This window comes from Penicillium psychrosexuale (genome assembly GCF_028828465.1).
Source record: "Penicillium psychrosexuale strain IBT 29551 chromosome Unknown utg000004l, whole genome shotgun sequence".
NCBI lineage: Eukaryota > Fungi > Ascomycota > Eurotiomycetes > Eurotiales > Aspergillaceae > Penicillium > Penicillium psychrosexuale.
In genome coordinates, this window is record NW_026643189.1 from 7982308 (window position 1) to 7995326 (window position 13019).

Sequence of the window (13019 nt, forward strand, 5' to 3'; positions counted from 1 at the left end):
AAGTATTTATCCATATCAAAGCTTAGAACTTGACAGTTGAGCAAATGCCAAACCTTTCCAACCAGCTGCCTTAGACTCAGCGCATCTTCGGCGATACTCCACCGCACTCCCACTGTACCTCGCAACACTTCGAACAGTCTTCCCCTTCACATTCGTATTAACCCCGGTCATCCAGCTGTCGATTTCGTTTGACAAAGCACCTTTGCTGCATTCAACAACGTGTTCCGTCCATGCATTCACAGCTTCTCCCGTCGGCTCTATATAGGAGTAGCTGTTGTCTTTGCAGTGTTGTAAGAGATCCGAAATAACCTCCACGGCGTGCTCGATAGTCCGGGGAGCATTGCCGAATGGTTGGTGAGGACCCAGGACCATGAACATGTTAGGCATATCGCAAGCCGTCATACCCAAGTATGTACGGGGCCGGTGATCAACCCAAATTGCTTGCTCGCCTTGCTTGGTGTTGCTGGAGCCGAGAAGAGGGCGACCGTTTCTCCCTGTCCAATCAATGGAGCTGAATGCACCGGTAATGGCGTCAAAGCCCGTTGCATAGATCAAAACATCCAATTTATGCTCTTTGCCATCAGATGTGACAATACCATTCTTCGTGACTCTCTCAATTGGCGTTTTCTTGAGATCAACAAGGTGGACATTAGGCTGGTTAAATGCCTCAAAGTATCCACTCTCGAGAGGGACACGTCGTGTGCCAAAGCCATGATCTTTGGGAATCATGCTGTCAGCAACCTCGGGATCATGTATTCTGGCTCGAATTTTGCTGGCCATAAAATCGGAGTACAGTTTGTTTGCTTCACGGTTGTTGTATGTGTCGCTGAATGTGCCTAGCCATTTGGCAAAACCGGGCTTTGCATATATATCTTCCCAAAGCTCCAACCGCTCTTCTGCAGATACTTCCAGGGACTTCCGTGGGTCGGCTTGGTGCATGAAGCAGCTGGGTGTTTTGGCGCAGAGTTGGAAAACGGCACCGTAGTTTTTGCGGTGCTGCTCCATCTGCTCGGGCCTAATCACCTCGTTCCGTAGGGGCGCAGACCAGTTTGCCGTGCGTTGGAAAACATTCAATGATCTGATGCTCGGTTCTTTTGAGATCGCTGTGATTGTTTGAATTCCCGTTGCGCCGGTGCCGATGACACCCACCCGCTTGTTGGCCAGATCACGCTTCATGTCAAAGTCTTTGGGCCACCGGGAGGTATGGAACGCCTTTCCTTGGAACATTTCAATATCTGGAATGGCAGGAAGCGTCGGGGTTGAGAGGAAACCCATGCAGCTGACGAAGAAACGGGTTCGGTGATGGGTGCCGACTTCGTCGCGAAACAGCCAAGTATTGTTCTTATCCTGCCAAACGGCTTTCTTAACTCGAGTGTTAAGTTGGATATTTTTGTAAAGGTTGTGCTTGTCGCAGACATGTTCAATATAACGGAGCACCTCTGACTGGGTGGAGAAGGACTCCCCCCAGGTCCATTCGTTCAAGAGGTCTTTGTCCCACGAGTATGCGTAGGAAAGTGATTCGGTGTCAACTCGTGCTCCAGGGTAGCGGTTGCAATACCAAGTTCCCCCAACATTATCGGCTGCCTCCAGAACTCCAACGCGCCACGATGGAAAGCGCTTTCGGAAGTTGTGTAGTGCGCAGATACCCGAAAGACCGGCACCGATGATAAGGACATCGTACTGCTGTTCTATGATCTCGATGGATCCCATAGTGTAAGACTGTCAGCGGGGAATCAAGATAAGAAATCTCTGTCTTGTTGTTGTTTATCCAGGTCTTCGGCGACTCTCGATGAACTTTATAGGATTACATTGTGACTCGTGAGACCACAGTTCCCGGTGGAGCTGCAATATGTGGGACAACATTTCGAGTGCAAAAAGGTTCTCAGGCTTTCGCGGTGACTTTCCTCTTCCAATATGCCAATGCCATATCTCAATGCAGCTGCTGACGTCTTATCAAGCCACTACGTAGCCCTTCACTAGGCCTAAAATGGTATAAACCTTATTCTTATCTTCCCCGCACTTGATATGTCACGTGTCGCGGACGCTTTACTCTTTGGCATGGCTCTCACATTTTCCAATGAGAGACCCTATCGAAAATACATAGAAATAAAGATAAATTGGTAGAAAAATCACCGGCTACCTTACCATTACATCATAGCAAAAACGAAGGTATACAAACCCCGCTAAAGCGGAAGGATTGTCCGAGAGCACGTGGTCTCTTGGCATTTTAGATTATGGCATTTTTATTTTTGCGTGTTTGAAACCGGCAGAATCACGATAAATACATAGTCCCGTGGGCGGTAAGTCTAAAAAGCAAACCGAGGGGCACTAAGCCCAATTAGGTAGCTCTAACTATGAGTTTGTTGCTAGAATCTCTTCGAACCATGTAATCTCATAACAATTGAAATCATAAGACACTATATGACTTTAAAAGGGATAGAAGTTTTCACTTTTTCAGTTACTTTCGCTCTTTGAGCTCGCAGAGTATCTGACGGGCAGCCATCTGCGTGTTTCTGTATTTTTCCATATCAAAATCTCCATTTCGATTGTGCACAAGGCGAATAAATAAGCCTCTATACATGTTGTGAGCCGGCGGGAAATGTTGTCCTCTGGAAATAAAAATCAAGAACCTTTTCCTGCCTAGTAATTCTAGTATGTACGCATCAGGAAACGATAATAGAGCGTGTGACCAAGTACCAAGGTTTGTTGTCGCTTTCAACTCCTCATCCCCTCCCCAACCTTTCTCACGTTCACTTACCAACCTTTTCATCATCATTCTGCACTTCTACCTATCATGGAATCATTGACCGTTCTGCAATCCTGGATCCCTAGCGGACTAGATGAAGGCGACAGGATCACCCTCGATAAGCCTAGCCCTTCGGAATGGGTGGTCGGCAAACTGGTCAATAAGCATACCTACCAATCTGACCTGATGCGCGTTCACTCTTACGTGTGTATTCAGTTTGAATGCCACAATGCTACCAATGAGAAACATGGATTTATGCGTGTTTATGTCCAAGTTCCACATGTTGGTTATGAGCACGCAGACCAAGCTACCCGCGCTAGAGAAGCAACCAAATTCACTCCCCCCGAGCTAGATGCATACAAATTTCTCACTCAATATGCCTCACAAAATACGCCCCACCTCCTAGCATACGAAGAAGGCACCCAAGATACCGGAGGACCAGTTCCGGGAGGGCATATCACGTGGATTGTTTGGGAGAAGGTGCCTGGAAAATCGCTAGGAGGTCCTAGATATGCCTCTACATTCTGGGATATGGATCGTGAGGAACGAGATCGTGTGCGTGAGGCCTTCCTTGAACAGTTTCCGTGAGTTAACCACCTTCCACCTTTCAACTACTCCTTGAAACGCTAATATAATTGTTAGTAAGCTTATGAAAATGGGATATTTCCCTGACGGTGCTGGCCCTTCTAATTTGGTCTGGGATAAGGAGACCGGTGCGCTGTATGTTATTATTCTTATAATCATATGGGTTTAACGAACGTTATGGATATAGTTATTTCGTTAGTTTCCGAGATTCGAAGCCATTCAAGGCCAAAGGAACTTTCGGTAAAGAGTGGTGGCCAGAGTTCGATCTTGCTAAGCCCCCTCAGAGACATTACCAGTGGGAAATACACTACAATGGTGATGTCTCGGCGTGGACGCTTTGATTTCACGGTTCCTCTGGATTATCTTATCTGGGTGCTGTCAAAACTAGGAGAGTTGGTGACCGTAATTTCTGGGAGGTGGGGGCAGTCTTTGTTGTCGAGCACTGGGGAATGGAAGGAAAGGAAGTAGAAGGAGCAAACAATGTAGCTACTGCCAGAAAAAAATCTCAACAATTGCTCTAGTCCTAGCCTTCTCCTCCACTCGAGCAGCTTCGAATACTCCCTCCTCATTATCAATCAGTCATTACTCTACTCAACCCTTTGGTTCCTATCATCATTTCACGAATTCAGTGAGGTTCTACAGTCCAAACAAAATCCGGGGTTAGACTAACATTGATCTCATTAGATCTACGAACTTACATCAGAAACGAGATGTCTTACGTTACCTTTCTAGCAGCCCCAGACCTTCTTCTTGAGCCTCTTCCACTCCTCCGAGTTGGCCCGAATCATACTACCAGTAGCGCTATACAAGCTGTGGATTTTGTAGGGAGGCTGGAGCCATGGCCTAACTTCCAACAGGAGGTTAGTGCGACCTTCTTATCGCCAAATCCACCTTGGAGTAGTATTACCCTTGAAGTGGCTATAGCTGGCCCCGTGCGCAGAGCTCCGTCTACCAGGAACAATTAGTACTGGGAGATGAGACCGGCCTACAAGGGCGTTTGAATGAACGTCTTAGTCTCTTGCCTTCAGGTACAAGGCCACGACTTACGAGCTGGGGACTTTAAGGCGTCTAGGCCAGATGCATGAGTTGGATACACCAGAGTTCCAGATCTGGTAGTCCTAGATGGTAGTGCTACCATTAGAGTGATCGGGGAGGCGAAGACCCCGTGGGCCCCAACCCATATCAGCATGCTGAGCAAAGCAGTGCGATTTTTTCAAGCGGGGGATCAGCATAGTCTTCGCCGTATCCTGGGTATGTATAATATGCACTATGCTCACAAATAAATATGCTAATATTCATATTATCTTGCAGGGCAGGTTGCCCGCTACATGCAGGAACTGAATGTTCGACATGCCTTTCTATCCACATATGAGGAAACAATATTCCTCAGAAAGGTTGAGGTCCAAGGGGTCTGGACTCTCCAATTCTCTCCCACGGTCTTGTTCAATGATGTGTATAATCCCCAAGGAAGGACTATCACCACACGGCAAGGGCTTTTCCACTTAGCCCTCCTCGGAGAATTTGCCCCCGTATTTACTGAAAGAAAAAGTACTGGACCAACTCCGCGCAACCGGAAATGGACCAATTGACTAGCTGGTACGAGGTTGATATCCTTAAATGCTGCTATGGGTGATAACAATACATTTCTCTAGGGCTACTTTAAACAAACCGAACCTATCACCATCATCAATCGGAAATCCCAAGGGCAATACCAAGGAGTACCAATGCCGCATCAGTAATGGGCAGGTGTAGGATCAGTGGTGCAGCAACTTTGACCTGACATATCATCAAAACATCGATAGTGAAGATATGGTCAGTCGGATAAAGTGGAGAAGTGAAGATGTGAAGAATGGAATTGGAGAAGCTCGTCTCCTCTGACACCACACCACTCTCTTCCCTCTCATCTGTGGATTCCGAGATCCGTGTTTAGCAAAGAGAATTTACAAGGAAAAACTGGTTATCTCGTCTGGGGTTTCACTGTTTCAGCTTCAAGGTCGAAATCAAGAAAGTTGATACCTGAAAGTTCAAATAAATAATATTCTGGTAACGCCGCGAGCAGAGAATAAGAATAGGCTGCCTTATTATATTATATTCTTTTCGTATGCTTTATATAGGTTCATGACAAGACTGTATGCCGTATGTTCGAGTTTCAATATATGAAGAGAAGAGACCGAGAATAACAAATCACTGCAACACCATAACCCACAAAATATAAACAAAAAGCGAATGAAACCAGAAATTACTCGTTCTGTAAATGACGATGAAGTAGTATGCAGCCCATATATAGCAAGCGACGCCCCAAATAACATTGCTATGTACCCACTCCGATGGATGCATCATGTGCTCTGCAAGTATGAAAGTGTTCACACCTCACCCCAGGTGCCGAGCCCAGCTCCAACACCGATGACACTATTACTTTCGCTGCCACCAATATCCCAATAGTTCCGGCTAGAACTTGTCATCGTCCGCCGGCTGGAAATAGCTGAGAGCTTGGCACTCTGGCTGGCGCAACTGGAGCCAGGCCGCCGATGCGGTCGTACGATTGGGGAGGAGACACCCGCTGTGTTTGATACACCGGAGAATTGTGATGCGCGACGGGCCTGGGTTTGTGATCTGGAGTAGGCTCGCGCCACGAGTGGGTGATGTTGCCGGATGATGGCGGCTCGGCGGGATGCGTCTTGCGCGCGGCGCGGTGGGGTTGGTGTGTGCGCTTCGTTGGGCATGTAACCTCGGCGGCTGAAGCGGTTGCGGAGGTAGCGGAATACCATCATTACATCGAGTCCGCTTTCCCAATACTCGGATTCGTGTTGAAGCTTTATTGATTCGGAAAGTTGGTCAGATCGCTTTGGATCGTCATCTTCGATTCCCCATTGTGCTTCGTGCTCCCGATTCGAGTCTCGAAGTGTGGGCGTGAAGTGCGGTGATAGCATGGAATCGCCAGTTGTATCAGCAACGGTTGATGCGGTCGACTCGGCAGGTTTCTGAGAAATTCCGCTTTCTGCTAGCCGGTTGAGAGACATCCCCGCATATTCGGCGGATATGTCTTTGGTCATTTGATAATAGGTTGTAAATGCCCCGGGGTGTTCACAAATTTGATGGACAAGGATTCCCAGCTCATGAGCGATCGTTTGGAGCACCTTTGTCTGCCAGAGTGGCGAATAACTGAATTCTGGCTCTGGTTCACGAGCTAGTACCGTTTCCATGTCTAGTGGATCTTCATGCGGGAGAGGTTGCGCGTCCAGCGGCAACGACTCACCAAAGATCACGGAGAGCAAGGAATCATCAATCCCGATGAGGTCACGGATCACCGTGCGTGTGATGCGGCGCCAGAAAGACTCTTCATCCTCCGAGACATCTTTCGACAGTGATATATCCCGTGATAGCACCTCAGATACACGACTTTGTGGGCTAGGATCAACCGAATGACGAAGGCTCGATCGGCTGGTCAGACTAGTACGCCTCTGTCGGGTTTCTCGTTCGATTTCCTGCAATAGAGCCCGGCTCTGGTCCATGCGCCATTCTTCGATTCGCTGCCACCGTTCTCGCTCGACATTTGTCTCGCCCTCCTCAACAGTATCCAGATATCTCTGCACACTCGAGTAACTGTGATGTTGAATATGGCCGTACGCGGGCCGTTGGGGGTTGTATTGCTCATGCTGCCACAGCTGATCCTGGACTGCCTGACTCGAGGCCTGGAAACTGCCTAACCCATCATGGGCCGGGAGCATGGCAGGCGGCCCCTGATCGAACCATGTTGGGGAAACCGGGGCTAGGTCTGGTATTCGAAAAGCGTGCAGTCCATCGTCTAGGCTGTCTAGTTCGGTTCCATCTTCGTCCAGTTGGTCGTCGAGGGCATTCTCGTCATCGGCTTCTCCCTCGGCGCCGATTCCAGAGCGGGTTGCAGCAAAGGAGCCGAAGTCACTCAGCCGAGAAGCACCTACGGTACGCGTACGATCGGTTGAAGTGGTGTGTGTCCGAGCGGTCGGGGAGAATAGGACCCATTGTGCGGTGTCGTCATCGCGCTGTTCCGACAAGGAGGAGGGGATGTCGAGAGTAGGTGGCGGAGGGGTTGAATAGGAAGTTCTGCGGCGGGGGACGTGTGTTGGGACCTGGAAGGCCATCTTGTTGATTTGATCGCAGCCAAAGTAGATAGATAGTACGATAAGCGGGTTCGATGGTGGATCCAGAGAGAGGGGAGTTAAGGCTGTTCAAGCGGGGATTATAAGCATTAGAGTATATGGAGGAGATTGGTATAAATAAGAGGAACTAAGAAAGGAGGAGTAGAAAGAATCCAAGTCCAAAAACAAGAAAGGACAAGCTTGAAAGAGTGTCCTGGTGATGTGATGTGAGGGAGAGAGATTAGCTGATAAGCGGGAAGATGGGCCCGCGGGAGCCCGAGTCGCCCTGGGATCGGCCAGTGATCTACCAATGATGCAACCGGTATCGGAATGGTGAGACCAGTTGTTTATCCGTTCTGTATTGCGCGTAGAAGAGGTCATAAGATAATGTAGAGCCATGTTGAGTATATTACAATATTGGGTACGGAGGAGTGACCCTATTACTATGGCCTGAAGTATGGCAGGTGCCTCAAGGACTATAAGCAGGCAGAATAAGATCACTGGTCAACTCCCTTTAGAGTCAACTTCCTTTAGAATCACTTTCTTTAGAATCACTTCCTTTAGAATCAACTTCCTTTACGGAGTAGAGTAGGAAGTATGTTGTAAAGTAAAGTGTTGTTGTCGCCACTTCAGATGCCTGATAATCACATGATCTGTTGTTATCCATTGGGTCACATGTCTTTCAGAGGTACGGAGTATAGAACTAAACTATTGCGAACATCGGCGTTTTTGACCTTTATAACATCGGTCCCCGATTCCTTGGCCACTTGGCAGAAGATGGTCGTGTGATTGGATTCTTGATAGAACGTATCAAGAACGCCCGGCATCAAACACGGCGATACAAACTGATTCAACTTTCTCATTCGTGGTTCAACGGCTGTTTTACAAATTCCCTAGCGGATCCATCACGTCCAGGTGGGGGAGGTCTTCTTCAAATAATTTGTTGCCTACTTTTAGGGTGTTGATAGTGATATCCACGTACGGAGTACCCCCTTAGATAATCGTACCCCTGAAAATTTAGGCGCACCTTCCTAATTGGGTACAGATATTGTCGCTCTCCTTCTAACTAAGTTAAACTTCCCAGTAGTAAGACAGAAGGTACCTACAATTTGTATGTAAACTCCTAACAAAAATAAGTCACTCCTATCATATCCTCAGGTATCAACTACTTCACTGCTTCATCCTTGCCCTTGCTGATGGGAGCTTCATTCTCTTGTTCACAATGTCTACCACGATTTCCATCAGGCACTTGCGACCGCGCCTGAGTAGGGGATTTGCAGATTTATACCGAAAGGACAGATGGAGAGAAGTGAAAGATGCGAATTTGAATGGTGTCATCGCTCACGGGGTATATATTAGACTACTATGATATAGCATCTCGAGCCGACGATCAATCCTTCCCAGCTAAGGCCTCTCCGACCCAATCCATCTGCACAGCACTGACACCACGCGCATAACTACGGTTGGTGAATACGAATTCGTTGTACATGATTGCCTCGAGCTTTTTGCCGTAAAGCACACTAGACGGGTGAATGGCGACCGTTTGGTTTCCAACGATCGTACGATAACTGCCATCGGGCACGAGACGAGCCGTATTGCTCGCGAATCCAGCTAGGAAGCTCTGGAGAATGAGGATGGGCGAGGGGTCGTGTAGTGAGGTATTGTTTAGGGCTTCGTTGGTGAGCAGCTTGGCTTGTCGGCATTGGGTGCGAAGTTGCTTGCGAACGTCCTGATGTGTTCTCGTTAGTTTTATATGACTGCCGTCCAATCATGTACAACTCACCATGACAGATTGCATCGCCCGGTGGGATACCAGGTGTCGCTCTGCCCATGCTTTACGGTCGGCGTGTTCAGCGGCATACACACGAACGGTCGTCAGCATTGTGAGGTGGTCACCCTCGCGCCGGTATAGATCACGACGGGCTGCTTCTGCTGCCTCCTTCTTTTCTTCCGAGGTGGTGTTCAAGAAGATGTTCTCCACACTGAGACATGAAATGATATCAATAACATCTAGCAAACATTCAGGCCCATTTTCGGCAGCTGCCAACAGTACACGTCCTAGAGTTGGAGTCAAGGGTAGCTTGGCAATATGTAGGCCGACGGCGCTGATCTTTCCATCGTCTTCAAGCGCATTAATGTTCAATAGCTGCAGAAGAGCTTTCTCGAGTGCTTCGCGTGGTGGTCGTGTCAGGAATGGGAACCCAACAATGTCATCAACGCCACGAGCCTTCATGTTCAGTAGGGCTTGGCTCAGATCACAGCGCAGAATCTCGGGCGTGTTTGTCTCATCCAAGGCCAGATAGTCTTTCTCTGTGTACAAGCGGAAACATTGACCAGGAGCCTCACGACCAGCTCGACCCTTCCGCTGGATTGCAGCTGACTTGGAGATAGGCTTCACTAGGAGCGAGTCAAGACCAAGACGAGTTCGGAACTGCTTGACTTTGGCCTTGCCGCAGTCAATCACGTGCCGTACACCAGACACAGTGACAGAAGTCTCAGCAATATTGGTAGATAGCACAACTTTGCGCGTTCGTGGTGGAGCAGGGGCAAAGACCCGTTGTTGAGCAGCCTGTGGCAGCGCGGCGAACAGAGGTAGAACCAGGATTTTAGGAAGTGATGGGTCCATACCCATGGCGTACTCATTCACTAGGTGTTCCAAGGCTTCGACGGTTTCCTGGCCAGTCAGGAAGACAAGGATATCACCCGGCATTGGTTCCTTCTGGTGAATCTGAAAGATGATTTTCAGCGCTGCATCCACGAAGTCATGCACTGGCGCGGGGGAGTAGATGGTTTTGACTGCAAATTGTCGACCCTTAATACGGCAGACAGAGATATCCTTTGGACTCGAAGTATGAATTTTATCGGCTCCGGCCTCGACTCCCTCAATAGCCTTCTGTTCTGGCTCCGGTCTTTTGAATCCTTGTTGGAAGAAGTCTGTCAAACTCTCCATATCAGCCGTAGCACTCATGACAACCACCTTCAGCGGCACACCACCTCGACCCTCCTTCTTTCCAGATACAAGATTACGCAGGAATCCAAGTGTCAGATCCACATTGATGCCTCGTTCGTGGACCTCATCAACCACAATAGCGCTGTACTTAGTCAAGTTGGGATCGTGCAACATCTCCTGGAGCAGCATTCCCTCAGTCAAGAACTTGATCCGCGTACTAGGCGATGTCGACGTATCAAATCGCACAGAGTAGCCGACCTTGCTGGCAGGCGAGTGCGATCCAAGCGGTGTACCCATCTCCTCGGCTACACGGCGGGCCAGCGAAATGGCAGCGACTCGTCTCGGCTGCGTGATAGCGATGCATCCTCCGACCATTTTCTTTTCCGTCTTTCCATCCCGTGTGATTTGCGTAGGTACGGGCCGACACCAGAATTCGTCTACCAGGAACTGCGGGATCTGCGTACTCTTTCCGCTACCCGTCTCACCGACCAACAGCATCACATCTTGTTCTCGTAGCAGATCGCGGATCAAATCAGCATTTTCGAATACAGGGAGCTTTCGCCGCGTCTCGAGGAGGGCTTTGGCCTTTTCTCGTAAAGGAGTGAAGTTGGTTTTGGTATCGGTGAACGGTTTGGACTTCGACTTCGGGTGTGATTTTGTTGCTGCTGGGCCGTTTGTTTGAGATGCTGTCTGCGGCCATTTTTTTGGAACAGAGACTGATCTTTCTACCTCCTTGGCAGATGCAGGGATTTCCCTCGGTTCATCTTGATCGGCGGGTTTGGAGGTTTCGGGCTCATCGAGCTTGCGCTTCTTGTTTCTCTTCTTCTTTTGCTCGGGTTCTTCTGTGGGTTGAGATGAAAGGGTTTGCTTTAAAATCCTCTCATCATCCGAGGCCGCGAACACGGTGCGAACCTTTTCCGGCATTTTGAGGTGAGGCGCGAAAGAATGTTCACCAGGAAGCTCGAATCTGAAATTTTTGCCTTATCGATAAGATAAGCTGATAAACATTCTCCTTATCAACATCATCAGCCCTAGCGGCCTACATAACCCCTGTTATTCATACTCCGATCATTTTACTTTCGTAGTATCGTGACACGGCACGAATGAGCCGTTTTAGATATCTACTGTAAGCAAATAAAGTAAAATTGTGTGGACATTCCCTTGTTTGAGAAATTATTACTTCCGACTCAGTTTCCATCCGCTTTGCAGACCTTCTTATGTATCTTCCAATCAGCCTTTTGACAGTCTCTGGAGCAGTACTTTGCTTTATGACAACGCGAGCAAGGGACCCGTGGCCCGCATCTGCTGGAGGGCATAAGCAAAAGCCACCGAATCTCCAACAAAGAATCGCAGTGTGATCAAGTCAGCCTTGGAATGCGCCCTGAACGACTTCATTCAGGTGCCGAACTCTGTCTCGGCAGTTTTGATAATTTCATGTAGGTCAGGATTCTCGGAAGAGGACTTTTAGAAACAAGTGCCAGCAAGAGTTTGTCGTCATCCGACCGACTCCCCGCAGCCCTGTCCAGCACGAATATATTCATCCCATATTTCCCAGTCCGGGTCAATAAGCTTGATCCGGTACTCCTGAGGCTCACAGTCGAGCCAAGCATCCACTGTGTATACAAGGTTATGCTTCTGGATGTCTGGAATACCCGGCACTATCATAAACTTGGCTGGCGGTGGCGGACACCTCCTGACTAACCATTCCAATGTTAGCATACTCGCTCAGTGCTATGTGACAGTGCGGTAAAAAAAAAGCATGGCACGGTAGGTGTGTCGATGCAGCAACTGTCGAACTGCATCAACGGGCACAACGCGGGGATAGGCAGGTGGGAAAATGGGCATAGCAACGGGGCAAAGCGGACACGGATTATAAACTTACATGTCAGGGCGGGGGGCGTATTGGGGATGGCGGGGGCAGAGCCTGATTGGTACTCATCAGCGTCCATTCAAGTATGATTGCAACTGACCTGTATACATAACAACTGACCTTCTCCACCAGAGCCTGGAGCCTTTGCCTCCTTGTGGAGCTCTTCCGGAGAAATGGGGACGCGGCCTAACATACTTATCAGCGTCTAGTCTTTTGATGATGTAACTGGCTTGGATTCTGAACAAGCAATCACTGACCTTCTTCGCCAGAGGCTGGATCCTCAGCATCCTTGTGAATGGCGTTCTTGGCGGCTAAGAGCACAGGTAGATTAGCCTTATTTCTTCTTGCACAGGAAAATCGTTTAGGATATCCTGTACCTCTCTTATCGACCTTGGCTGCTCATTGGCATTAGCCATATTTCTTCCAGCGAGAGAAGATAGCCTGAAGAGATAACGAGAGGCAAGGTAGAGGTATCATGAAGTGGGTGGCTCGATGGAATAAAATAACACATACCCGTCTTGGCCTCGTTTGAGCGGGAGCCGCGGCATGGCTTGCGGCGTTTTGGGGTGTTGGCCTGCTTCGTCACCCAAAATTAATCTTTATTTGCGGGATAAGCATATGGATCTTACGCGCGACATAATTGAAGTAGCGTTCATCATGGCCACGCCGGCCATAAGACGGCATTCGACCATAGAGTGACCGAGCCGGCGACAGAAATCGCAAAAGGGGGGCTGTTATATCTCTCAGTGA

At 48.8% G+C, this 13019-nt stretch overlaps 5 protein-coding genes across 5 annotated transcripts; 1 reads left to right on the top strand and 4 right to left on the bottom strand.

The window, feature by feature from the left end:
- Positions 1 to 15: 15 nt before the first annotated feature.
- On the bottom strand, positions 16 to 1710 carry N7518_008891 (flavin-containing monooxygenase; the record flags this gene model as incomplete). The annotated part of the gene is made up of 1 exon (XM_057189818.1): positions 16 to 1710. The coding sequence occupies one exon, from the start codon at positions 1708 to 1710 to the stop codon at positions 16 to 18; it is 1695 nt and encodes a 564-aa protein (XP_057041521.1).
- A 1084-nt stretch (positions 1711 to 2794) lies between these two features.
- N7518_008892 (uncharacterized protein) lies at positions 2795 to 3672 on the top strand (the record flags this gene model as incomplete). The annotated part of the gene is made up of 3 exons (XM_057189819.1): positions 2795 to 3330; positions 3389 to 3466; positions 3519 to 3672. The coding sequence occupies 3 exons, from the start codon at positions 2795 to 2797 to the stop codon at positions 3670 to 3672; spliced, it is 768 nt and encodes a 255-aa protein (XP_057041522.1).
- A 2022-nt stretch (positions 3673 to 5694) lies between these two features.
- On the bottom strand, positions 5695 to 7452 carry N7518_008893 (uncharacterized protein; the record flags this gene model as incomplete). Its single annotated transcript, XM_057189820.1, has 1 exon — positions 5695 to 7452. One exon carries the CDS (start codon positions 7450 to 7452, stop codon positions 5695 to 5697), a length of 1758 nt encoding a protein of 585 aa, XP_057041523.1.
- A 1387-nt stretch (positions 7453 to 8839) lies between these two features.
- Positions 8840 to 11323, bottom strand: N7518_008894 (putative ATP-dependent RNA helicase (Hrh1); the record flags this gene model as incomplete). Its single annotated transcript, XM_057189821.1, has 2 exons — positions 8840 to 9178; positions 9233 to 11323. The coding sequence occupies 2 exons, from the start codon at positions 11321 to 11323 to the stop codon at positions 8840 to 8842; spliced, it is 2430 nt and encodes an 809-aa protein (XP_057041524.1).
- A 570-nt stretch (positions 11324 to 11893) lies between these two features.
- On the bottom strand, positions 11894 to 12907 carry N7518_008895 (uncharacterized protein; the record flags this gene model as incomplete). Its single annotated transcript, XM_057189822.1, has 6 exons — positions 11894 to 12096; positions 12282 to 12323; positions 12390 to 12455; positions 12527 to 12580; positions 12783 to 12843; positions 12899 to 12907. 6 exons carry the CDS (start codon positions 12905 to 12907, stop codon positions 11894 to 11896), a joined length of 435 nt encoding a protein of 144 aa, XP_057041525.1.
- Between the last annotated feature and the right edge of the window lie 112 nt (positions 12908 to 13019).